At 56.3% G+C, this 26,180-nt stretch overlaps 1 protein-coding gene across 1 annotated transcript; it reads left to right on the forward strand.

Annotated features, from left to right (window-relative positions):
* On the forward strand, nucleotides 1-26,174 carry SPATS2 (spermatogenesis associated serine rich 2; the record flags this gene model as incomplete). Its single annotated transcript, XM_051643742.1, has 13 exons — nucleotides 1-230; nucleotides 7,214-7,525; nucleotides 14,358-14,437; nucleotides 14,714-14,822; nucleotides 15,948-15,997; nucleotides 17,105-17,354; nucleotides 17,773-17,985; nucleotides 19,068-19,203; nucleotides 23,192-23,250; nucleotides 23,800-23,909; nucleotides 25,186-25,288; nucleotides 25,396-25,574; nucleotides 26,040-26,174. Coding segments are annotated over exons 2-13 (1,449 nt in total), but the record flags the coding sequence as incomplete, so codon positions are not given.
* Nucleotides 26,175-26,180: the final 6 nt, after the last annotated feature.

A 26,180-nucleotide genomic window follows, 5' to 3' on the forward strand; every position in this document is an offset into this window, starting at 1 on the left:
GGCCTTCCCCGCCCTCTCATTGGCGGCCTGCTCGGAGTGGGCGGGTACGGCACGTCGCTCTCGCCTTGCCATTGGCTGCGGAGCGGTGGCCGCGTCCCGATTGGCTGGCGCGGCCTGAGGGCTCCTGCCGGGCCGCGGCCCCCGCCCCCCTCCCGGTGCATCGCGGCGGCCTGAGGTGAGGGGGGGGGCGGCGGGCAGGGCCGGGCCCCACGGGCCCCGCAGCGCGGCCGGTGAGTGCGGGGCGAGCGGGGCCGGGGGTCGGCAGGGGCCGGGCCGGGGGTCGGGAGGGGCCTTGTGAGGGGAAAGGGGGGCGGAGAGGCCTAGTGAGGGGTTTGGGGGCCTGTGAGGGGGCGGGGGGGCCTGAGGGGCCTAGCGAGGGGTTTAGGGGAGTCTGAGGGGCCTGGTGGGGGGTGCGGAGGGGCCGTGTGTGGGGGACGGGGGAGCTGAGAGGCCTTGTGAGGGGCTGGGGGAGCAGCCAAGGGGCTTGTGAGGGGCTGGGGGGCAGCAAAGGGGCTTGAGAAGGGCTGGGGGGCAGCCAAGGGGCTTGAGAGGGGCTGGGGGGGCAGCAAAGGGGCTTGAGAAGGGCTGGGGGAGCAGCCAGGGGGCTTGTGAGGGGCTGGGGGGCAGCAAAGGGGCTTGAGAGGGGCTGGGGGGGCAGCCAAGGGGCTTGAGAGGGGCTGGGGGAGCAGCCAAGGGGCTTGAGAGGGGCTGGGGGGGCAGCCAAGGGGCTTGTGAGGGGAAAAGGGGGCTCTGCAGGGGAGGGAGCAGCCCGGGGGGGTGGGCTGCGGGGAACTGGGGGGCAGGAGGGAGGCTGTGTGGGGAGGAAGGGGTGAGAGTGATGGGGTGGGGGGGCTGGGGGACGGCCTGGGGGGGGAGTGTCCCCCTCCCCCAGCCCCAGGGCAGGCGGGCCGGGGGTGTCAGGCAGCAGAGGGGCCCAGGGGAGGCTGCAGCAGGGGGGCTGTGAGTTGAGCTGGGGGGAGCAGGGGGGAGTTGCGGGGCAGCCGGTGCGGAGGGGGGGGGGGGGTCCGTGGTGGGCAGAGGGTGAGGGGCTCATACGTGATTTATGCCGCAGTCACACGGCCCAGCTCGCCCGACCCTTCCCCCTTCCCCCCCCGCCGTCCTTCTTCCCTGCCCGCACCTCCCGAACCCCCCCTTCCTCCCCCCCGCCCCGAAATCCCAGGGGCAGGAATCCTCTCCCGGTGTGCTCCGTGGCCTTTAGCTGGTACCAGAACGCAACTAATTAGCTCATGAGGGGGGTGACAAGCAGGCCGAGCTGCAAGGAGGGAAAAGATCTTCCCCCCCCCCATCCCTTCCCGAAGCTTGGCATCCTCCTGCCCTCCTCCACCAGGGAATTCCGGCAGGAGAAAGGGATCCAGCAGCAGCCCCGAGGCACTGGGTCCCTTCCCCGCGGGTACTGGTCGGGGTTATTCCCGTTCGGGAGCGGGTGGGAGGAGCAGGAGGATCCACAGAGGGAGCTGTTGCAGAAGAGTTGGGAATTCACCGCGGGAAGGGAGGCAAAGAGTTGGGGTTTGGAGAGGGGAGAAAATCCTGTGGGATGAGGGAGTGTGTGTGTGTGTGTGGGGGGTTTCTCCCTGAGGGTGCCCTGGTGTGATCCTGATATCCTGCCGTGTCCCAGGGAGTCTCTTGAGGAGCAGTTTCCCATGGAGGAGCTCGGGATGCCCAAGCAGAGACAAAAGCTGCTCTGTGGAGCCTTTGTTAGTTGATGGGAGGTGAAGTGGGAGCAGGAAATTCCTAGCTGACAACCTGTGGGATCAGCTTCCCTGTCCCCAGAGCCTGGCAGCTCTTGTCACCGTTTGGAGCTCATTCCTTTTCACTCACCTGGTGCTGCCTTTTCCCACTGGAAAAGGTTTCCATTGGGAACCCCAGATTCCCTTTGGAAGTGCTTCAGATCTTGAGGCTTTTTGCCTGGAAAGTTGCAGGTAGTGGGTGTGGAGCTCCAGGACTTCCCCTGAATCCAGGGCAGGAATTGTTTGATCCATAAGGATTTCTTGAATTTTGAAATGGTGTCTTATTCCTGAAGGGTCATTTAAAATCCTGGATGGTTTTCCTGAGCTGTGCAGCCAGCTCCTAAGCAGAAGGTTCAGGACAAAGGAGCTGAAAAGGGGGTTGCAGAAGGGCCTGGGTTTAAAAAAAAATAATGACTAGATCTGGCAATTAAAACCTACATATTTTAATGATATTTTCCAGCTCTGTCCTGGGAGCTCAGACCTGGAGATCTGGGAAAACTGAGGGAAAGGAGCAGGTTTCTGGTCAGGCTCCAGGAATCCTGTTTCCCCCACAGGCTGAAATCTGGGGAGATAAAAGGGATTTTCACCATTCAGATCTGCTCTTTTTTGGCCATGATTTTTTCCTCCCTTCTTTCCCCCCAGTGTCTGATTTTTAGATCCTTGGGTAAAAAGTGAAGTTTCCTCTCCCAAGGGGGGAGTGTTTTGAGCCTTTCCAATGTGGAACAATTCTTGGCAGATCCCCTGGACTCTGCCAGGTCACAACGTTGGCAAATAAGGACCTAACAATAGTCATTGTGCCCCTAAAAATGACCCAGGACAAAGATCCAGGTGCCAGTTCCCACTGCAATTCCCGGGATAGGCTGGATGGGGAAGGGACATGGGAAGTTTGGAGAGGAAGGGGGAGGGAGGAGCAGAAGCCAAAGAGCAAAGAGGTTTGTTTGGGTTTTTTTGCTGCAGAAAGGGCACAATTTGGTGTCCAGCTCCAAAGGGTTTTGCTTCTGCCCATCTGGATGTGCCAGAAATCCCAGGGGTGCTTCCCAGCACCTGGAAAATAAGGGTGGAAAACACCATCCAAGCACCACAACCCCCACCTGGAGAATATCCCCCTCCCCTGGCTCTCCTGTTTTACCTGGTTTAGGGATCTGTGAACGTTCCAGGGACTGGGGGGGGGGTTGTAGCATCATGATCCAGGGAAGCTTTTTGGGGCTGAAATCTGTAGTTTTACTTCTTTGTGAGGGGGAAAAAAAAAAAGGCTTCACCATCAGGTCTGGAGAGGGGGGGGGGAGGATATTGGAGGGTCGTTAATGCCCAGTCGTGCTCTGCATAATGCATGGGGTGGAGGAACAATGAGTGTGTGGGTTTAACCAGAATATAGAGAGCTCATTATCTGCCAGGTTAAACGTTCAGCTCCTTCCTGAGGAAACACGGGGAAGGGGGGGGGGGGGGAACCAACTCCAAACCCCCAAGAGTGAGAGGAAGAAAGTATTTTGAAAAGGGTATAAAATAAACCTAAAACGGTTGCCTGTGTTGTGGAGTTGGGGTTTGGCTGCGCTGGGGAAGGTGAGGGGGCTGGAGGTGGAGGAAGGATTGTCTGCAGCTGAGGGAGGGGGGGGGAATAAAACACAAAAACGAGGGATAAATCCCAAGTTTCAGCTGGGGGGGGAGGGTTTGGGAATGGTGCCTGGGCTGGTGGAATCGTTGGTCTGGTGTTTTCCATGGCTTGTTCCAGGCAGGTTTTGGACCAGAAAGGGGATCAGTTGGATGTGAGGGGCTTGGTCTGGGCTCTGGTGACTTGTCAGGTGTTTCCCCCCCCCTCCAAAAAAAAAAAAATATATATCTCAGGGATTCATTAATTCCTCAGGGAGACACCTGGGGCTGGCAGCAGCTCCCCGGGCTCAGTGGGCACATCAGACCTGCTCCTCCAGGGCTCATTCCAGGGCAGGGAGAAGAATCCCCTGAATTTCTTGTGTAAATTGTTGTTTGGTTGTTGGGGTTTTTATTTTTTTAACCCATAAAATGGAGTCGATTCCCCCCCCCCCAGTGTCCTGGGGAGGGGTCCAGGGCTGCAGACAAACCCCCTGGCAGTGCTGGGAGCCTGGGAAAATGGCTTTTTTTGGGGGGAATGGTTATCAATGACAGCCAGGCCCGTTGGTCCTGCTGGGTCTCCTCACTTTTCCTTCCCCAACACGGGTAAAACAGTTTGGGGAGGGGCCACTTAATTCCAAAGCCAATTAGCCCTGGAGAGCTGGGAACAGGACACCCCCCCCAAAAAAAAAAAACAACCCTCCCCAGGAGCAGGTTTGTTGATTCCTTAGGACTCCTGATTTCTCAGCAAAAGCATCTTCATAGACCAGTAAAAAACAATCCGGGTGGGTTCTCCCTGTTTCTCTTCCCCCCCTTCCAAGAGGGAAGGATCCAGTTCCCAGAGTTCACTGAAATGATCCATCTAGATGGAGCTGGGGGAGCCCCAGGGGGGCTTTGGGAGCCGTTTCCCTTTGGATTTGCTGTCTGCAATTCCCAATGTTTTTCCCTCTGTCCAAAGGAGACAAAACACCCCGAGTTTGGGGCTTTTACCAATAACGTGCATTTCCAGCCAGGGCTGGAGGAGTTTTCTCTCCTCGCTGGAGCCCTGGGAGGAGTTTGGCTGCTCCCTCTGTCCTGGAGGAGGTTCCTGGGGGTTGTGTTGCTTCCTCATCCATGATGTAACAACTTCCAAGCTTTTCTTTTAATACTGCAGGTGGATTTTCTTGATGGTTTTGATGGTTTCCCACCGGAAAATAATACTAGTAATGTTAATACTGCTACTACTAATAATCATCATCCCTGGATCCCCCTTTCCAGCTCTGCCTGCAACGGGTGGATCTGAACTTGTCTGTTTTCCCAATCTCGGTGTTTCCACCTGGGTTTTGGGGACGTTGCTGTGTTTTTCATCCCTCTTTCAAGCTCCCAGCAAACATCCCTGGGGAGATTCCCAGTTAAGGGCAGGTCCCACCTGACCCGGGGCTGCCTCGGCCTCTCTGGCTCCAGGTTCTTACCATGAGGTGTTTAATAAATATTAATGACATTATCAAAGAGTCAAGATTTGCCATTTTACACCCCTTGGATTTATCAGTGGGTTTGGTTTCCAGTCCTTTATTTTATTACCTTTCTGCTCAGGAAGGAGCTTGCCAAGAACCTGCTGGTGTTGGTTGTTTCTCCCCCCCCCCCCAGCCTTAATTACTGTTTATTTTTCCCCTTTGAAGTGGGTAAAAGAACATTTCTTGGATGATCAGCAGGAGTGGGTTTTTTTTTTTTTGTTTCAGGCTCTTTGAGATTCCCTGATAAGTTATTTACAGGGAAATGTTGGTTTCTTACAGCTGGTCCCTGGCTGTTCCTGCCCTCTGGAGGTGCAGGATTTCAGTGCTCCTTTATTCCAGGAGGGAAGGTTGAGGCAGCTTGAGGGAGTTCAGGTAATGGACTCTCAGGTGTGATGTTGTGTGGCTGACGGTGCTGTTTGCATTTCCACTCTTCCCCTTGGGTTAAAAAACCATTCCTGTCTTGATTTAAAAAAACCAAATTACCGAGATTGATTTAAAAAGTGAAACGACAAAGGGAGATTTAGAAACCGAAACGAGAAACGTGAAATTCTAAAGGCTCCAAAGCTCAGTGGGGGTTGGTCTTTGGTTGGTTTGTTTTTAAAACTGGGATGAATGAGCCTGCCAGGGCTGAGTGCTGGTGTCAGAGTGTTGAGCCCTTCCCTTACCCCAGCCCCACCTCAGCACTAAAACCCCAGCAGGTGCCACGGAGCCTTTTCCTGCTCCTGGACACGGAGCAGCCAGGCAGGGCAGTGGGGCTGGGGCTGGTCCTGCAGTGGGGCTGGTCCTGCAGTGGGGCTGATCTGCAGTGGGGCTGGTCCTGGTCCTGCAGTGGGACTGGTCCTGCAGTGGGGCTGATCTGCAGTGGGGCTGGTCCTGGTCCTGCAGTGGGGCTGGTCCTGCAGTGGGGCTGATCTGCAGTGGGGCTGGTCCTGGTCCTGCAGTGGGGCTGGTCCTGCAGTGGGGCTGGTCCTGCAGTGGGGCTGGTCCTGGTCCTGCAGTGGGGCTGGGGCTGGTCCTGCAGTGGGGCTGGCCCTGCAGGGGGGCTGGGCCTGATCCTGCTGATCCTGCAGCCTGCAGCTCCTCAGCCACACGGGGCCGGACCCTCTCACCCCCCTGGCAGCTCAGACCTCCCGGGATTCCAGTTCCAAGTGCTGAGGTGGGATGTGGAGCCTGGGGGGGCTGGGAGGGGGGGCCCCCGGGCAGTGTGTGACCCCGCGGAGCCAGGACCTTTTGCAGGTGAAAAAAAGGCTTTTCTGCTCCCACATCCAGCGCTGGTTCTGCCTCCAGTTCCCATTTCCAGCCTGGCTGGTTAGGAGGGAGTTTGGAATTCCTGTGTAGCCACGAAAGGAAAATCCTCAGGGCAGGAAAGATCTGGTTTAGCCCGGGATAGACCTGGTGAACCCGGGGGCGGCGCTGCCAGCTCCTCACACCCGTAAAACCGCAGCCCTGGGAAGAATCCGGATCCTCGGGGCTGGAGGAATCCGACTGCTAATTAATTCCGGAGCAAACGAGGTGCCTGTTTCTCCGGGCTGTCAGTTCGTTTCCAGGAGCTCAGATGTCCAAGCTCTCCTGCTGTTTACTCATTTTTTGCGCCCTTCGGTCCCCGGCGATTTCCAGGTGGAAATTTTCCTGGTTTTCCTGTTCCCTTGGGAATATACCCCGAGGTTTTGTACCCCGGGAGGGGGGGGGCAGATTCCTTCCCTGAGGGGGAGGGTTTGCCTGGCACGGAGATCCCTATTGTTTCCTTAACCTCCTGGATCCTGGAGTTCTTTGTTTAACCTGTCATCTCCCTCCTGCTTTACCAGCTCCTGGAACCACCGGGAGCACGAGGGGAACACTTCGAGCTGCCCCGGGGGTGGGGGGGATTTCAGGTTGAAAACAGCAGAGAAAACCTTTAGAATTTGGCTGCTTTTTGGGTGCCCGAGGGGAATTTTGCTTCCCCGGGAGGTGGTGGTTGGAGGCTCAGCAGGTGGAGGAGCTGAACCTGCTGCTGTAGGTGTTGTCACCCAACAGGGACAGCTCAGTCGGTCTCCTCTGTCCCCTCTGCTGCCTCTCATGTCCCTAAACCTGCCATTCCTGTAAATGCAGGTGTTTTTATGACAGGTTCCAAACTTCCCCTCCCTGCCCCTTCCCACTGGAGCCAGTATCTTCCAGCAGCCCTGGCTGCAGCCTGTTGGATCCGCACCGGCTCCGGGGGGATCTCTGCTCCCTTTATATATTATTTAACGTTGCTCTTTTTTCTTTTCCCAGCTACTTCTTTCACAAAGACAGATTTCACTCTTTTAAAAAAAGCAGGGGAGCAAGGTGGCCCTGGCAGGCTGGGGGGCACCTTGGCAGCTACAGCAGCAATTCCCTGATTTCCTTTCCTTTTTATTCCTTCCTTTTCAGAGCCCGAGCAGCCCCAACGCCAAGCGCTGCAGCCGCTGCTTCGTGACAAGAAGCTGCTGTTCTGAGGCAGGAGCCTGGTGCTCTGCTGGCCTGTCAGCACGTTGCTGACAGCTCCACACCCCCCTTTGCCCTCACAGTTGGGATTTTTAACTATCCCAAGCCAGAAATCTGCCATTTCCCACCCGGATCCGTGGCGCTGGGTGAGCTGCTGCCCCGCTCAAGAGCGAGAACTCGGGGTGTTTTTTTCCCCCCCCCCTCCTGTGCAGTTGGACACTCAAGAAGCTGAAATGTCTAAAAAGCAAAATACAAAAGGTAAGATACGTGTGGATGTGACATCATCAACTGCCAATGAGCAGCAGTATTGATTGTGAAGTTATCAATTAGGGAAGAGGTTAATTGCTGCTGCTGGACTCCTTTCAAGGCTGCTGGTGTCACTTGACAGCTGATTGTCACTCTCTCAGTGACACCCTCTGACCTGTTGGGTTTTGTGACATTTTTAGCAGCATTTCAGTTGTCCAGCTGGACAGTTCTGACTTCACCACTTCCCCTGTCATGTTAATTATTGTATCACTTGCCCAGCCAGACACAGGGGGGGAAATATTGTTGAGCAGCTGCAGAGTCACGGAGCCAAATGTGGGTGTTTTCCTGGGGTCCCTGGTTGGTGCCCGAGTTCCCCTCCCTGGGATGAGCTTGAGAGGGGGTCTGAGAGACCTGTGGGATGAACTCCACTGAAACTTGGTGCCCTTCCTGGGCAGCCTTTGTCCAGCCTCTCAGAGGAGCCTCTGGATGCTGAGATTTGGGATGAGCTTGTGGCATCTGTGCCAAGAGCTGAGCCAGGAACCGTGGGCTGGAGAACCAGACCCTGTTTGAACCAGGCCCATTTAAACCTTTTTCCTTCAAGATGGATCCAGAGGGACAAGGAGGAAGCTGGGGAGAAGGTTTTTCCCTTTGTCTCCACCCCCACCAGCCAGTTTTCCTTCCCCTCTGGCACAGCAGCTCCAGGGCCAAGCAGCTCATCCCAGGGAGGGATCTTATTTGTCGTGTGTGAAGCATTAATTCCAAGGTGTGTGTGGAGTGGGGGAGGGGAGGGCTGAGGGTTACGCTTCTCTTTTTATTTGCACTGATGACTAATTAATAATTTAAGTCTGACAATTCATGTCCTCTACCTCCAGAGAAGAGCTTTTGTTCTCTGTAGATTTTTCTTCCCCCAGCAGCTTTGGCATAGAAACAGTGTCTACCTGAGGAGCCCAGCTGTCCTCTGGCAGCCAGAGCCAGCCATGATTCCAAGCAATTAGGAGCAGTTATGGAAATTCTTGGTTAGGATCATTTTGGAGTGTTTTGTTGTTGTTTTTTTTAAACACTGGGTTTTGTCTCTGAGCTCTGGGAAGCCTTGGGAGGGGAAGGGACTGGAAAGGGAGCCCAGGTGTCCATGTGGAGAGGAAAACCCACCTCAAAAGAGCAGCAGAGAATGAATGTGGCTTGTAGGGGGGAGGAGGAATCTAGGAAGCAAGTGGGGAGAACCATGGGAAGCTGGGAGTGGGTGGGAATTCAGGGCTTGGCAAATCCCCAGGGAAGGAGGCAGCCCGTGCTGTGCTGGGCTCCTGCAGGACAGGGAGGGGAACTGGGCATGGAGCAGGAATGCAGGGCAGGAATGCAGAGCAGGCTTGAATTCCCTGTGCCACCGGGGAGGGAAAACCCACCCTGCTTTGTCCAGATTTATCCAGGCTCCTCTTCAGCCCCTGTCACTGGGAAGGGGAGAGTGAAACTGCAGCCCCATCCTCTATGGGCTTGGAATTCCCAATCCCTGCTTTGCTGCTGCTTGAGAATATTAAGGGAGTCAACATGTTTTTTCCCAGGCCTCTGGAAAGGGCAGGTGAGGGACCTTGGGCAGGTGAGGGACCTTGGGCAGGTGAGAGGTGACTTTTCAGTTTCTATTTCTTGCTGAAAGCAAAACCAACCCCCTCTGGGGTGTGACAAGGGCCTGGCAAGAGGTGTTGAGGGAGGGGGAAGGAAACAGGCCTGTTTTTAACTGTGCAGCAGCCCAGAAACCCACTTGTTTGTTTTAGAAATGCCCCAGTGAACATCCCAGCTGCCCAGAAGGGCATTTTTAAGTCTTGTGAAATTGGACATGCAAAGTTTGGGCACAGAATCATGTCCTGTCCCTGAATATTACTGGCTGGAAATCATTCTTTACTCAAAGGATCTGTGCTGAGGAGAAACCAGGTCAGTCTCTGGAGCTGTTTGTTGTGTAAAAACCCCCTTCCAGATGCCAGGGTGTGGAGCCACATGTGGGTCCATGTCTGGGCTGTCCTGGCTGGCTCATTCCAGCCTCAGTACCTTCTAGAAGGGATAATCCGGAAATTAAAAGGAAGATCAAGTCTTAGTGAGGCCAGATTTCTAAATTAATGCTTCCCCAGAGTCCAGCAGGTTGGTTGGTTTGTCTGAAATGATCTTGGATTCTTGGTGCTTCTTGTTTCCCCCACCACAAAGTGTCCTCTCCCTTTCCCCCCCACCTCCTGTCTCAATTAATTGGTTGGAGTGGGAGCAGCCACCAGGCCGGGGACTGGCTGTGACCCCAGGACACAAAGCAATCACATCTCATCTGCCACCAGCCACTGTTTTAGGCAACTCAGGCTCCTGAATAAAACAGCACTGGGCTCCTGCTCCTCTGGGTACATCCAAGGAGCCTTTTCCTTGGGTGAGAAACTATCCTGGGTGGATTTGGGAAAGGTGAAAGGTCCAGGGAGGTGGGAGGGGGCTGCAGGAAACCTCTACAAAAGCCCCAAAGGTGGGATACATGTAATTGGAAGCTTGTCCTGGGTGGATCAAGGTGTCAATCCAGCAGCAGCTCCTGCTCGGGGTGCAGGGGGGGTCAGGAATTCCTGGGAACTTGGGCTGCTTTTATCTTTCTTTTTTCATCTGCAGCTGGAAATGAGGTGGGAGGGGGAGAAGCTGGGATTGCTGGGCTGGGAAGGGGGGGGAATCCAGGTTGAAACCAGCTGGGTGACAGTGAGTCCTGTGCTCCAAGTGCTTCCCTGCCCCTGGAAATGGGGTGCTCAGCAGAGCCATGTTCAGCCCCTCCCTGCCTTTGGGGCAAAACCAGCTGCTTTTTGTGTTGGGGCAGAAACACCAGGTTTTAGCAGCGTGTTTGGAGGTGATTGGCAAGTTTTTATCCCATGTTGAATTTCATTGAGTCGTGGAATTCCAGGTTGGAAAGGAACCTCAAGGATCATCTCTTCCAACCTTTCTAGGTGGGAACAGGGTTGAGATGTGGTGGCCCAGGAGTTCTTTCCCCCCCCATCTGTTCCCAGCCCTGAATATTTGGGGTGGATAGGTGGGGAAGGCAGCCAAGGGCTGGCTCTGTTGCCATCCAGCCCATCAGGTGTTTTTGGGATCAGGTGTCTGGAAGGTTTAATTCACCTCAGAAGGAATTTTGCAGATGTGGGTTTGAAACACAAAGTGTTTCCCCCCTCAGGGATCCAATCCTGTTCTGGCCTGAGCAGCCTGGGTGCCACGCTTGGCCCCTTGGAATCTGGGGGAGAAAATGAGCAGGAAAGAGACTTTTCTTGTTAAAACAAAGTGCCCCCACCCCCCTGGGCTGGCTGTGGCTGCAGGAGGATCCCGGGATGAGGATCTCCTCTCTCTGGGGCACTGGAATAGTTTTCCAGGCAGCTGATGGAGCTGCCAAACCCTGGGAAGTAAAGTGGGGACAGGGATTGAGCAGCACAGCCCCCCCCCCCGGATCCTGAGGGGAAGGGAGGACCCTGGGGGTTGGGGAGCAGGGAGGTTCTTCCCCTTGGAGCAGGGAGGTTTTTTGGGAACCAGTGAAATGTTGGGAACCGGGAATGTTGGTTCCGAGCCCGGTTTGCTCCCGACTGCTCTAATCTGTGAGGAGGGAGCTGGGCATCAGTGCTGCTGGTGCCTGGGAGCAGGAGCTGCTCCTGCAAGGCAGAGCCAGCTGGGGCTGGGGATGGGACTGGGAAGGGGAAGCAGCAGGACACGGGAGGGCTGGGGGTGCAGACGCTCCCTGTGTCCTCCCAGCACAGCGCCTGCTGCCCCAGCAGCTCCCAGGCCATGGGAGTGCCACCTCCTCTCCAGCACCTTTTAACACACAATCTTGATTTTTAATATTTTAGCCTGTTCCTGAGGGTGTTTTGGCCCAGTCACAGGCACAGACTGAGAAAATAATGATATTCTGGCTCCTTGGTTCCATCCTGGGAAGATGCATTAATTCCTGTCCAGTCACCTCTGCGGTGCCTCCTGCCTCTCCCCCAGTGCTGTAATTGGAGCAGGTTGAGCTGCTCGGGGTGGGCAGAGGTGTCTTTTCTTGAAGAGCTTTTTATTCCAGACGAGCCCAGGTCTCCTGAGCTGTCCCTGGGGAGCCAGCTCCTCTCCCCTTGACCTGAGCAGCCTCAGAGTCTATAAATGTTCCAGGGTTTAACTGAGTCTTCATGCCAGTGCTGCTGCCTGTTCCCCAGAGCCTGCTGGTGTCCAGCCCAGGGCAGGGGGGTGAATCTGGCTCTTTTTTTTGAGCTTTAATACATTATTTTAGTGTGCAAAGTTTCCGTGGCACCTGGGCATGGTGGAGGTGAGGCTGAATTGCAGCTAAATGGTGTGATAAATAATGGATCAAAACTGGAAGAGGGAGATTTAGGTTGGACATGAGGAAGAAATTCTTTAGTGTGAGGGTGGTGAGAGCCTGGCCCAGGCTGCCCAGGGAAGCTGTGGCTGCCCCATCCCTGGCAGTGTTGAAGGGCAGGTTGGATGGGGCTTGGAGCAGCCTGGGCTGGTGGGAGGTGTCCCTGCCCATGCAGGGGGTTGGGACTAGATGGTCTTTAAGGTCTCTCCAACTCAAACCATCCCATGATTCTGGGATCTCCCTGCACCCTTCCCTGCAGGGATGAGCCCTGCAGCTGCCAGGCTGCTGCTCCCAGGTCTTTCCCATGTCTCCTGGTGAACCATCTCCCTGCTGTGGCTCCCAGTGAACTGGGACTTGGCTTGGAGCTCCAGGGGGAAACACTGGCCCCTGCTTTGGCTTCTTGGAGGTGTGAGGTGTGTCCCAGGAAGCAGAGCAGGCCTTTGGAAGGGCTGGCATTTTAATTCCTGCAGGAGTTTGGGACTGGAAGGGCTGGTGAGCGAGTTAGGGGAGAAGCAGCCTGCTCTTCACTGGGGTGGGTTCTGGCATGGTTGGTGTTTCTGTTTAGGAGCTCCTGTGATGTTAGTCCAATCAACAGCCCTGAAAGGGAAATTTTTTGGGCTGGATAGTTTGTTACCACAAACTGGAGGAAAAAAGGGCAGCAGTTCAGGCCCTTGGTGGCCCCTCAGGGGTTTGTTGTGACAGCAGCTGAGGGATGTGAGCACAGCAGAGCTCAGCCCACCAGCCATGACACACAGAGCCTGAGCCCTGGCTTTGGGGAGGAGCTTTCCTTGCTCACCAGGTTGTTAATTCCAAAATCTCGGGGTCTCTGTCCACGTGCACATCTAAAATTCTGTCTCTTCTTGCAAAACAGCCACTGTCACCAGAGGCCCAAGAGCCAGTGGCCCTTTTAATGATGCTTGGGAGCTCCAGGGCAGTATCAGGTGGAGGTGGCACAGCCTCCCTTGCAGAATTTTTGCATGACAAACATTTTAACACCAGGAGGACTTGGGCTGTAGAGGAGCCACTGGAAGCTGCAGAAGCTGCTTGGAGTGAGACACCAACCATCCCATCCCTCCTAAGCACTAATGGAGGTGGGAAAGGGGTGAGATTGAGTGGCCAAAAATGTGCTGCACGGGGGGAGCTGGACTTCATCTTCCCTGGGTCCTGGGGGGCTGCTCTGCAGTGAGGGCTTTGAGGAGAGATTGCTGAGGGGAGCCTGAAAGCCATTTAGAAGATGAAGGACTAGAAAGTTGGTGACTGGAAGTGGTGTGAGGTGGGGAAACTGGAGAACATCTTCCTCGTGGGGCTGCGAGGGGCGAGGGGAAGAATTTCAGCGTTCATCTGTAGCCTTAATAAGAGGCTGACCTTTCCATCATGTTCACAATTCTGTCACTGCCTTTGGAAGCATCTGGGTTTAAATGCTACATCAATGTCTGGGAGCTGTGGAAGTCAATGGTGTGTCTCAGCACCACGTCCCAGTTCTTTAGGGGAGGGAAAGAAGGTGAATCAGCAGCTTTGGAATTATCAGCTGAGCTGCAGCAGAAAGGGCAGGGAGTCTGTCCCTGCCCTCAGGCTGTCCCCAAAGCCACCAGCTCCTCTGCAGGGCTGGAGGCAGCAGAGCTCAGGCAGGGAAATTCCCTCCCAGGAAACCTGCCCGTGGCTCCATGTGTGTCTGAGCTCCCTGGGAAGGGGTTGGTGATGCCAAAACCAAGGGCTTGAACCTCTGGGGTGGTGCCATCGTCCCCTGCCTGGGGACACGTGTCCTTCCTGAGGCCAAAATTGGCTGGAATACCAGTTTGAAGCATGTCCTGTCTGAGTGAAACAAAACAGCCACGTCCCTTTTCCTCAGCAAAGCCAAGGCTGAGCCTGCTCTGACCCTTTGTGATCCCAGGATTGTCAGGATCCCTGGTGGAACACTCAGGCCTGCAGATTTATGTGACCTTTGCTCGCTGGCAGGGAGCAGAGCTGGTGGTGATGGCTGTCTGATGGTGATGGGTCTCTCTTGGAACATAGAAGCATTACCTTGGAGATAGGAGCTGGCAGGGAACACAAGCTGCTGGATCTTCGAGCCCATTTATCAGTCTGCTTGCCATTTGTATCTCCAGGTGGAGGAAATTGTTACCCACACTGCTGGGAGGCTCTGTAGCTTCTGTTAACTCTTGGCTGCTGGGCTCAGGAGGAGATGAATATGGAAAAGGAGGAGCTGACCCAGAGCTTGAGGGATGAATGGGTCCCTGGAGTCCTGGGGGGACACACTGGGAAGTGTGGTGGGACTGGGGTTACCTGGCTGAGCAGAGCCTGGTCCTTTGGGGCATCATCCATCTTCCTTTCAGCTGCTGATCCCTGGCTGCCTGTGGGGCAGGATGAGCACCTCATCTCAGCAGGGCTTCAGTTTTCTCCTTGGCAAAGCAGCAGCTCAGAGGTGACCTCTGACTCCAGGTCTTTGGAAGTGTCTCTGGGTGCCCGTGGTTCAGAGAGGAGCTTCCCTCTCCTTTGTCTCCACAGATCCATCTGGCTTCATTTTTGATGTGCAGTCCAACACTGTGATGGCCCAAGGAGGAACCTTTGAAAACATGAAGGAAAAGGTAAATGTGTCCTCTGAGGCTCCACCTCAGCACGTGCCCGGGAAGAGCCCCTGGACTCTCTGTCTTCATCTCCTCTCTGAGATGAAATATCTTCCTGTCTGGGACCTGAACTGCAGCTCTGTCAAATGCAACGTTTTATTCAGGCTAAATGGTCCTGGCACATGAAAGTTTTCTCAGGAATCCATCCATGGATCCCAGGAGCTTTTGGGGAGGGGGGGTCCTGCAGGTTCTGGGGTGCAGCAGCAGGTCCCACCCTCCCTGTTTCTCTCCCCCCAGATCAGTGCTGTGAGGGCCATCGTCCCCAACAGGAGCAACAACGAGATTGTCCTTGTCCTGCAGCACTTTGACAACTGTGTGGACAAAACTGTGCAGGCCTTTATGGAAGGTAATGGGGAGGGGGTCAGTGGGGAGGGGGGGGTTTCACACCTCAGATGTTGCCACTTTCTAAAGGGGGTGTCAGGAGGGTGGGACCAGGCTCTTCCCAGTGGTGCCCAGTGACAGGACAAGGCACAAACTGGAGCACAGGAGGTTCCACCTCAACATGAGGAGGAACCTGCTGCCTGGGAGGGTGGCAGAGCCCCGGGACAGGCTGCCCAGGGAGGTTGTGGAGTCTCCATCTCTGGAGACATTCCCAACCCACCTGGATGTGTTCCTGTGGGATCTGCTCTAGGGGATCCTGCTCTTGCAGAGGGTTGGACTGGATGATCTCCAATGGTCCCTTCCCACCCCCCCACTCTGTGTTCCACCCCCCTGCACCCTGCAGGGAGTGCTCCTGGTGGGAGAAGCTCGTGGAGCTTCTCAGCACAGCCAAGGTCAGGCTGTGCCCACAGGGATAACTCGGGGATGATTCTCTTCCTGAGTTTTAGTCGGAGTTTGTTCAAGGAGGGGTCAGGACAGAGATAAGTGTTTGATGGCTCTTGAGATAAAGGAGGTTTGATAGGACCTGGGAGTGTCTTCAGCTCCCAGAGCTGCTGTTTGCACTTGGAAACCCAGATCCCCCCTCAGCTCTGCCTGGTGCATGAGGTGGATGTTCTGACCTTGGAAGAAGAGGCTGGTGGTGGTGACAGAGCCTGTCCCTCTGCAGCTCTGTCCTGCCCGTGCTGTGCTCTGCCCCTTGGTGACACCAAGTCCTCAGCCCAGGCACCCTGACACAGCCCGTGGCCCTGGGGAGGACAGACCAGCAGATTCCTGACCTGGATGCAACCTGGGAGTTCAGAACATGTCCCAGGAGGGCTCCAAGTATCTCACCTTCAGTGTGACAGAGCCAGAGAGAGGATCTTTCTTTCTGTTCCTGGAACGAGCTGGCTCTGTGTTCCAAGGGAGTGGGGTCCTGGTCAGCACCCGTGTCCCCAGAGCAAAAACAAAACCAGGCCTGTAATTAATTACCAGCTAAGCACTGAAACTCAGCTGCAGGAAGCCTGGGAGCTGCTCCAGGTGTGGAGACACTCCCAGGTGGGAAGGAGCTGGAGTGGAGGCCTCGTCCTCTGCTCATCCCTGCCTTTCATTCCAGGCAATGCCAGTGAAGTGCTGAAGGAATGGACTGTGACAGGCAAAAAAAAGGTAACACTGTTAAAATCTACTTTCTTAAGGTGTTTATCTTTTTATTTGGGGGATCTGGAGAACAGGAGGAATTCCTTGTGATTTAGGTGGGGAAAAGGAACCCAAGAGCAAAGGTGTGAGTGGAGCTGATGCACTGGGCAGCCTGGCTGTGATTTACACCATAACTTCAGGGCGAGTTGTAACCACCATCTTCTCACCCCATTTGCATTCAGTTCCCTTGGCAGACACATGGTGCCAAAAGCTGGGAAAAAAAAAAAGGGTCCTGGGCTTTTTGTCCCCACGGTGCCTCCTGTTCTGCTGACCCTCTGCAGGGCCCCCACCCCACACACCCAGCCCCACGCTGAAGTAAATCTTGAGCAGGTCCATTTCTTTCAGGGGAGCTCTGTAATTCACTGCTCAGCCAGTCCTGCTGTTCCATTTTTCATCAGTAACCTTTGGAGCTGAACAGTTGGGTTTAATGCTGAGCTCCCTGGAAATATATTTCTTTTGTCACATAAACTTGCTGGAGTGTTTGGCCCCTTTTCTGTGCTCAGAGCTCTGTGAAAGGGTTAAATAAAGATTAGCAGAGTTTCAGTGCTTGATATTATAATGCCTAAATCCACCAGGGCAAGAATCAAATCATAATTATTCCAAAGGGCTCCTTTGAATATGTGAAAAGCACCAGCGCCAAAGGACAAGGCAAGAAAAATGGGATGGAAGAGCCTTGTGCTGGGAAAGGAGGGAAGTTCCAGCAGATCCAGGCCCTGCTCAGCCCCCCCGAGCTGCCCTGGGCAGGGGCACCCCCAGAGCCACCCGGCTGCTCCTGGGGGTCTCGCCCACAAACCTCTGCTGCTTCCTGGCTGCCCCCAGGGAGGAGAATGGATTCGTGCCTCATTAATGCCACCAGATCTGTCCTCATTGTTGGATAAATCCCTCCTGTTAATAGGATCAACAGCCAGGCTGGCTGAAAAAGCATTTAATTCAGCTACTTTCAGCCAATAAAGCACAAGCTTAATTTTCCCTTCAGGAATTCAGCTTGACATCCATTATTTATTTATTTATTTATACCTTTATTTATCATTTCCCCCCCTCCCCCTTTTTTTGTGGCGTGGATTCCTAATCCCTAAGAACAAGAAGAAGAAAACCAAACCCAAACCACAAGCTGGGCCCAGCCCTGGGCTCCCAGGGCCAGGGAAATTGGTGCCCACTGAAGAGGAGCAGCCAGAGAAAGGTGGGATCAACGGTTTCCATGTCAACGGCTGCGCCCACGACACCGAGTCCGTGGAGTCGCTCAGTGAAGCTCTGGATGCTCTTTCCATTGATGCCAGAGAGCTGGAGGAGGGCGAGCCCGGGGCCCCAGACATGCCTGAGAGAGCAGGTCAGTCTCTGCAGAGCAGCCAGGAGATGGGCCCCCAGTGTCCCAGAAGCAGAGGAGCTGCCTCCTGCTTCTCTGGTGGTTGGGATCCGGCTGATGAGTGTGGAGGCTCTTCGGGAAGAGCAGCTCAGCGTGGTGTCCTGCTGTGCTTGTGTGTTGTGTGAGGAGGTGGCCAGTGTCCTGCTGCCCTTCTCAGTGGTGTCCTGCTGCCCTTCTCAGTGGTGTCCTGCTGCCCTTCTCAGTGGTGTCCTGCTGCCCTTCTCAGTGGTGTCCTGCTGCCCTTCTCAGTGGTGTCCTGCTGCCCTTCTCAGTGGTGTCCTGCTGCCCTTCTCAGTGGTGTCCTGCTGCCCTCTCCGTGTCCTGCTGCCCTCTCCGTGTCCTGCTGCCCTCTCCCCCTTTCAACCAGTGTGCTTTTCTACAGCAGTGCCTGACCTAGGGAATGGAATAGCAGGCTTTGACACACAATCGCTCACCCTGCATCCTTCCCAGAGCTCCCAGTCCCTCCGGCAGCGCCCTGATTCCAGGAGCACCACCAGGTCCCTGTCCCGACCCGCAGCCTCCGGCTCCATTCCCGCCTCCCTCTCCGTCTCCCGCCTGGAAGACGTTCCCGTCTCGCCCGCCACCAAGAAGCTGGGTAAGGCCCCAAGGCTGCTGTGCTCCCGTGGCAGGGCAGGTTGCTGCTGGCCAGGTTGTCACCACCTCTTCAGCCGTGGTCACCGGGGTGAGGCACGAGGAGGGACTTTGATCTTAATCCGAACAAACGTGCCGCTCATTATCCGGCCGGGAACAGCTCCGCTCGCCCGCAGCAGGGATCCTGACAGAGCCACCCTGATGTGTGAGAGGAGCAGGGGGGGGGGGGAGCAGCCAGTCTCACGTTTAGCCCATTCTTCTGTGCCCCCCATCACCAGAGCCCTTGGGTGGTTTCTCATCTTCTGTGAGAATCTGTGGAAAGGCCCCAAGTTGGGAGCGGTTCCGTGACAAGAAGTGGCAGCTGCCTCCTCCTGGACTTGCTTTTGGGTTTTTTTTTCTGCCCCCCCCCCCCCCTTTCTGTGCTTTCTCCATCTTCTCACAATAACAAGTGGGGACAGGAGGGACCTGGGAGGCCCTGTGAGTGGTGGTTGTTGACTTGACTCAGGGAGATGAGGTGGGGAAAGTTCATTCCAGCTCCTCACTGGGCCAAGCAGTAGTTGATGTGGCTTGGCAGGGGCAGAGAGTGGGACAAGGTGACAGCCCTGCTGGGGAGCTGAGCCTCAGGGACCAACCTTGGCAGCCACAACCAGTCCTTCCAGCTCCTGCTGTGAGGAAACAGCCTTTGTTTTAGTTCCTGGGGTATGTCCCTCCCTCGTGCGAACGGCCATTTCACATGGCCAGTGATGAAGTGTGTTGGTCTCTGGGACAGGCCACGTTTCACCTGCTCCCAGTGCCCAGCACAAAAGCAACTCAGATGCATTTGATCCCTCTCATGAGTTGGGACACGTGGAGGGACAATCCTGCCCCACAGGAGGAAATCCAGCAAGGGAATGGGAAAACTTTCCTACTAAAAAAATCCCTCAACCTCTCCCTGCTGCTGTGATGGGGAAGGGAAAGAAAAATTGAAACCCAGGCCATGTCTAGATGTAAAAGAAGAGGGGAAAAGCAGCTTTAGCTCTGTCCCTGGTGGGAGGCTGGAGTGGTGTGATTGACATGGCTGCTCGAGCTCCCTCTGTCTCTTGGTAGGTTCTAACATTGAGAAGTCAGTGAAGGATCTTCAGCGCTGCACCGTGTCGCTGGCGCGGTACCGGGTGGTGGTCAAGGAGGAGATGGACTCGTCCATCAAGAAGATGAAGCAGGTCTTTGCTGAGCTGCAGAGCAGGTGGGTGAAACCTCACGGCAGGGAGGCTGGAGATCAGTGTGTTGGGAGCAAGATTCCAGCTTTCCAGTCAGGACTGATGGGTGTTGCAGCCTGAGTGTGTCAGAACGAGCAGTTTGGGACACCTTGGTGTGTCCATCAGGGTCGTGGAACTGGCTCCACGTCTGCACAAGATGGTTGTCCTGGCCACCATAAAGTCACTTTGGATGCAGATAATCTGAGGGACTCAGCAGGTTCTTGTCAGTCAGGTTCGGGTGGCAGCTGGAGCTGGGGGTGCAGGACAGTGTGTCCTTTAGAAACCAACAGAAATTTCTCTTGGAAATCTTCACGTTGTGGTTGAAAACCTCCATGGAAGGGAGGGATCCTTCTGAAGGTGCCAGGACACATCACAGATCGTCCTGGACAACGTTGCTTCCCCTGTTTTCACCCAAGCTTTTCACACTGTGCATGATGTTCCCTGCCAGTGTAACCAGGCCTGGTTTTAATGAACATCTTTACTGGTTTGGATAAATCAGTGCTTCAAGGTGGATATTCCAGAAGGCCCAAGATCAGGAGCACTGGATGTCTTGGCAGGTGAAATCTGTTCCTGAGAAATTGTCCTTCTTGGTTACACAAACAGAGTTGCTTTTGGTAAAGAAATATTCCTAAGAAGCTGCACCCAGTGTTCTCCTGCCCTGCAGGGAGTTCCTGGCTGACATGTCCCCAGCCCTCTGCCCTCACTTTGGGGGATTAAAGTAGGTTTTTGGCAGGCTGGCAGATGGTGTCACAGGCTGCTTGGTGTCCCATGGTGGCCACCAAGGTGCCACCACTCCCTGGTGGGGGAGGCAGGAGCTTGTTCCAAGGCATTTTCACCAGGGGAGTTGTTCATGGTGGACTTTTCCTTCTGCTGGTCCTGGGGTTGGACTTTGCCTTCAGGAAGTTCTGTCCTGCCTGAAGTGCTGTCCTTCCTGTCCTGGGTGTGCTGAAAATACTGACCAAAAAAGGCATTTTCAGCTCCCCTGGGGGAAGGGTTGAAGGTGTTTGTTTCTGTGCTGAGAGCTGTGGCCAGAACCAGACCTGGAGCTCCCAGCAGCTCCCACATTCTGGAGGAGCCAGGATGGAAGGGGATTAACCCTGCTGAGGCTGAGGGGTTTGTAGCCCTCACTCGGGTTTGGTTTTATGGCTGTTGGTTCTTCGTCAGTGGCTTTATCTGCTCAGTCAATGCGGGCACAGACTCCCTGGGACCCCTGCACGCAGCGGGGGTTGCTGAGAGGTTTGTTTCCTGCCTCCCTGGGCAGTTCCAGCACCTGCAAAAGCCTCTCCCAGCTCTGGGAAGTGTCCCTCCTTGGCTGACGTGCCCAGATCCGTGACTTCTCAGCCTGTGGCTGCTGTGACCATCCCTGAACCTGCGTCACGGGGGGAGGTCGAGGCCTCCAGCCCCAGGGGAGCAGCCGGACACGGATCCGGGGCCCTGGGAACCTCCCTGGGCAAACGCTGGAGCTGCCCAGCACAGCCTGGGAGATTCACTTTCCTTTTCCCCGAAGTGAGGCAGTTGCCAGGGAGCCGAGATGCAAATTACACCTCCCCTGCTTTTGTTGTCTGTTTTTTTTTCCAACTCCCATCAAGACCCAGGGAACAATTCCTGTCTTTTCCGAGTCCCGTGGCACAGGGCAGGATCCCAGAGGCAGGTCCTCTCCAGCTGGCTTCCTACCAAAGGAAGACCTGGTTTATAAGCAGGTTTGTTCAACTGAAACAGGATATTTAAGTAGCAAAGCCTGGGCTGGTTTAACTTCTGCCTGTCAGGGCTGCCCTTCAGGTGCTCTTTCAACCAGGGAGGCTGCCTGGAGCTCCCAACCTTCACCTTCTCTCTCCAGACAACGTGCTGGCTTTCCACCTGTGGTCTGTAGGCAGGGGAGGATGAAGCAGGAGGTGGTTATTTTGGGGCTGTCTCAGTCTCTGTCTCAGAAATCCATCCTGTTGGAGGAGCAGTAGCTGCTTGGCTTCCTATTCCAAGAGGATTTGCTCCTCCAGGCTGGAGATGAGCGGGTTCCCTGACCCAGGGAACCCTCAGAGTCCCCCCTTCCTTGGGCACTTGTTAAATGTCCTCCCTGACAGCCCAGTCCTCCTGGCAGGGCCGGGTGCTCCCTCCTGCCTGCAGGGTGGCTGATCCCAGTGCAGAGCAGCCCCTTTCCAGACAGATCCAGCAGGAGGGAGTTTGTGGAGCGGGATGGAGGAGCAATCACTTGTCACACCAACCTCTGGCAAAGCCACTTGACCCCTGTTCCTCAGCCAGCCTGATACAGTTGGGCAGAGGGCTCCAGCTGAGCTCTGCTGAGTGAATTAAGTGACAAAACCACAAATTCACGGATAAAACCCAAAGTGGCCCCTCGAGGAGGGGGTGTTGGCTGGGCCAGGCCTGCCTGTGCAGGGAGGGGACAGCGGGGGAGGGTGGAGGTGCAGCCCCAGAGCCACCAGGCTGTTCCTGCACTTCAATAATCATTAAGGCCACGTTCACACCCCGGATCTCTCTGAGGAATTCCTGGCACTGACGTGGCCCTGGGCAGGAGCTGCAGGGTCGGGCTGGGGCTGCCTGGAGGAAGGTGAAGTCTTATTAGCGTCGCTCTTGACACGCGTGGTTGTATTTGTGCAGTTGGGCTGAGAGTGCCTGACCTGGACCAGGCCCCTGCTGTGCTGCCAGCAGAAACAATTCCTGCCCTGAAAAGGCAGATGGACAGAGCGATAAATCAACAGAAGAAGCCAAATGTCAAAGCTGCTGTTCAGAGGGAATTGTTTAAATTGATCTTGCCTCAGCCGGCTCTGACACGCCGGGGAGCGGGAGCTGGGGCTGGAGTTTGCATTTCAGCTGCTCTGCAGTTTCCCCTTTTGCTAAAATAAATATTCTCCCCATTTCCAAGCAAACCTTCCTCCCTCTAAAAGCCCCTGGTGGGTGTTGGGGGCTGCCCCTGTGCCCTGCTGGTGCCTCCCAGCACCTTGTTGGTGTCTGTGCTGCTGGACCAGGCAGTGATGGGCCAGAGGGAACCTCTGCTTTGGTGCTGAGGAATTAGAAACTGAAAGGAGACCTGGGAATAAAGAGGTGGGGTCAGATGCTGCTGAGCCAGGGTGGGCTGGGAAGGTCTGGGGGGAGTAGCTCAGGGTGAAGCACAAAAGCAGCATTTGCAGGGAGGGTCTGGCTGGATTCCTTACAGCAAGGAGCAACCAGTCCGGAATGGGAGGACTGGTGTTCCCCCTCCAGTGTACCCCGAGTTTCAGGGGGACAGTGGCACAAGCTGGAGCCTCCTGCAGAGTGGTGTGACCCTTTGGGATGTCCCCTCCCCAGCCAAAAGACCTCCAGGCTGGGAGAGGCTCCTGGGTGGTGGTGGTGCCTGGTGACCTGCTGGTAGTACCTGCTGCACCCTGTGGCTCTGGCAGGGTGTGTGTGCACCCCTGGGGGTCCCACAGCCCCCTGGGGGTCCCACAGCCCCCTGGGGGTCCTCAGGGGCAGCACAGAGCACCAGGTTTCTGGATTAGTGGGACAATTTGCATGGCTTAACGAGCTCATGAGGCTGTAAGAGTGAAGCTTTGCTTCACCCTGTGGCAGCCGAGAGGCTGTTCCGGAGGGGACAGGTCCCCAGATTCCCGGTGTCCTCTGGTGGCTCCTCATCCTGCCCTGCTGCTGGTCACGTTGGTGCTGCCGCTCGGTCCAACGTTCCTCATTTCCTCGGGAAAAAGTCCAGCCGAGCTCATATATCCCCCCGGAGCCGGGTGACCGCGTCCCCGGGGGGCTGGGGACCCTGCTGGCGCTGTGACCCGAGCCTCGGCCGCTTCCACGGAGCCGCTTCCCCAACTCCTGCATTTCCAGAACAAAAGCCGGGGCCGGCGCCCTGGGCTCTTGCCGCCCTCTGCTGGTCCCTGCCCGGCCCGGGAAACCCTCCCCTGCTGCTCCCGCTCCCGGGTTTCATTCTCTGCTTTGTTTAATAATTCCGTTTTTCCCTGTTTTCCACCCCCTCCCCAGCCTGATGGATCGGGAAGTGGCGTTGCTGGCTGAGATGGACAAAGTGAAGGCAGAAGCAAGTAAGACTCGGGTCTTTGGACCCACAGGTGGGAAGAGCTGTGGGTGTTGCTGCCAAACATCCCCCCCCAGGAGCAGATTTCTGTCATTTGCCTCCTGTTCACATTGTCCCGAGATCCCTGGCTTTGATTCCCAGATAAAACTCCCCCTGTGGCTGGAGTCAATCCCTCACATCCCAACTGGAACGTGCTGGGGGTGACACGAACCATCCCCAGCCCTGGGGGGGGACATCAGCTGCCTTCTGCCATCTTGGGAAGCCATTCCTGAAACCCTCAGCGTTCCCGGGGGCTGGAAAGGGCTCTCTCAGTTCTCCCGGGGTGGGTGGGAAGGGATCCCTGGGGACACCCATGACAGCAGCCCCCAGCCCTGGGGTGAAGCCTTGGGCAGGGGGGGGGAGCAGCAGAGCCTGGTGCCCCTCGCCCTGGGTCTGGGGGTGGCAGTGGCTGCAGGAGGAGCTGGGGGGACACATGGGGTGGGGGGAGCTGTTCACCAGGCTGGGGTTAACTCGAGGGGGGGTGGGTTTGGTGCCTGAGCTGCCTCCCTTTTCCCAGTGGAAATCCTGCTGGGCCGGCAGAGGAAGGCAGAGGCCCTGAAGAAGCTGACGGACGTGGCCGTGAGGATGTCGGAGGAGCAGCTGGTGGAGCTGAGAGCTGACATCAAGGTGAGCTGCTCCCTCCTCCCGGCTTCCAGCCTCTCCCAAACCTTCCGGGGTTGCAGGAATTTCACGGCCACCACCTGGTCCAGGGTGGGAATTACACCTCAGCAGGGCCCGGCCCCTGGTTCCTGCTGAAAAGAGGCAAGTTGCTGAGTAAATAAGTGGTTTGTTGATCTAACAAGGCAGAGCAGGTGGAGCTCAGGGTGGGGAGGGACCCCTACCCCAGGTCATACACCCCAGTGACACCCAGCACCCAATCCCAGAGCTAATCCCTTAGTTCTAATCTATGGTCTCTTGGTTTCTTACTGGTTTTCTTGGCTGGTCACTTTCTGGAGTGACTCCATTCTCCTGGAATTGTTTTCATGATCCTTGTCCTCTTCATTCCCCTCGTCCCTGCTGGATTCAGCAAGTTCTGGGTTTTGCAGCTTTGGTTTGATCAGAAAATTCCCTCTTGCAGCCTCAGGTTCCAGCTCCTGGTGCTGAGCAAGGTTCTTAATCCTGATAATTCCCAACCCTTTCAAGTTCCCTGCACATCCAAGGGCAGAGCTGTGCTGGATGCAAGTCTGGCCCTGTGTCCGTAGCTATGGAATTCACCATCAGCCTCGTGGGGGGACACGGCCCAGCCCCTCCCTGCATCTTAATTTGGATTAATTTGCTTTGTAAAGTGGCAGCTCCAGCCCCCACCAGCTGCTGATCCCAGCACTGACCCCGTGAGGCCTCAGCTCGGTCCTCCGAGCACTGGGAAAACCTCCCTGGGACCCCAGCAGAGCCAGAGGGACTTCAGCATTCCCTAAAACTGCTGCTCCCTGGGCTCCTGACACAGGAGGTCAGGGCCAAGTTGCATCCAGTGAAATCCTGGTTGGAAATGAAGGCTCCTCCTCCCAGCAGGGCAGGGACCCAGAGCCCCCTCAGCAGCCAGACCCCCCCACCTCCCAGGCTGATTTAATGGAATCCCATACTGGTTTGGGTTGGAAGGACCTTAAAAAATCATCCAGATCCCACCTCCTTGCATGGGCAGGGACACCTCCCACCAGCCCAGGCTGCTCCAAGCCCCATCCAACCTGCCCTTGGACCCCCAGGGATGGGCCCAGGCTCTCCCCACCCTCCCAGCCAAGAAGTTCACGAACAAAAGGCTCGTGGTTTTTTTTTCCCAAGGAGTGCCCAGCTCAGAGACCCACCTGGGGCCCAAACCAGAGGCTTTCCCCCCACCCCCCCTCCCCACCCTACACCCCGTTTGCTGTCCCAGGGTGACCAACCTGCCTGTTCTGCCCTTCCTGAGCAGCACTTTGTGAGCGAGCGCAAGTACGACGAGGAGCTGGGCCGGGTCGCCCGGTTCTCCTGCGACCTGGACGCTCTCAAGAGGAGCATCGCTGCCTTCGGCCAAGGTGGGAGCAGCCCCGCTGCCCCTCACCCCTTTCCCACGCCCCCCACCCCCCCAAAACTCAGCAGTGGGGGTCCCAGCCCCATCTGCTGACCCCACTTTCTCTCCCAGTTTCCCATCCCAAGAACAGCTACTCCAGCCGCTCGCGCTGCAGCTCCGTCACCGCCGTGTCCCCCGGAGAGACCCCCACCCCCTGTGCCTCCACCCCCAGCCTTACCATGGCCAGCAAGAAGCCCCCATCCTCGGGGGAGGCCACGGGGAGCCCCCGCCCACCCCAGCCTTCCAGAGAGGTAACTGCACCTGGCTCCGTGGTCCCTGGTGGCTCCTTCTCCTTTCCCTCAGTGGCTCCTTCTTCTTCCCCCCCACCAGTGCCTCCTTCTCCTCCTCCTGGTGGCTTTTTCTCCCCAGTGGCTCCTTCCCTGGTGGCTCCTTCTCCCCAGTGGCTCCTTTTCCTTCTCCCCAGTGGCTCCTTCCTCTCCTCCTGGAGGCTCCTTCCCCCCAGTGGCTCCTTTTCCTTCCCCCCAGTGGCTCCTTCCCCCATGGTGGCTCGTTCCCAGGTCCCTCCCTGCCCGGTGCCCTTTGCCGTGGTCCCAAGACCCTCCCCTTGGCCTGGCTGGTTCTACTTCAGAGCAGACTTTGGGGATTTGGCTTTTCCTTCCTTCCCCGGGGCGGGGAGCTGGGATGTGGCTCCGGGGGGGTTGGGGGGTGTCACAGCCCCTTCCTGGCACTCACTGTCCCACCCTCTTCTCCCCCAGGGCAACAGGAGGCCCGGGGCGGGGTCCAGGTCCCAGCGCCCCCTCGGTCCCGCGGCCACCGGGCGCTACAGCAGCGGCCACCGACAGAGACCGGGGCCGGGTCAGGCCCAGAACAAACTGCCCCCATCACCCCCGGCCCGG

This window comes from Apus apus, assembly GCF_020740795.1.
Source record: "Apus apus isolate bApuApu2 chromosome 28 unlocalized genomic scaffold, bApuApu2.pri.cur SUPER_28_unloc_2, whole genome shotgun sequence".
Taxonomy (NCBI): Eukaryota; Metazoa; Chordata; class Aves; order Apodiformes; family Apodidae; genus Apus; species Apus apus.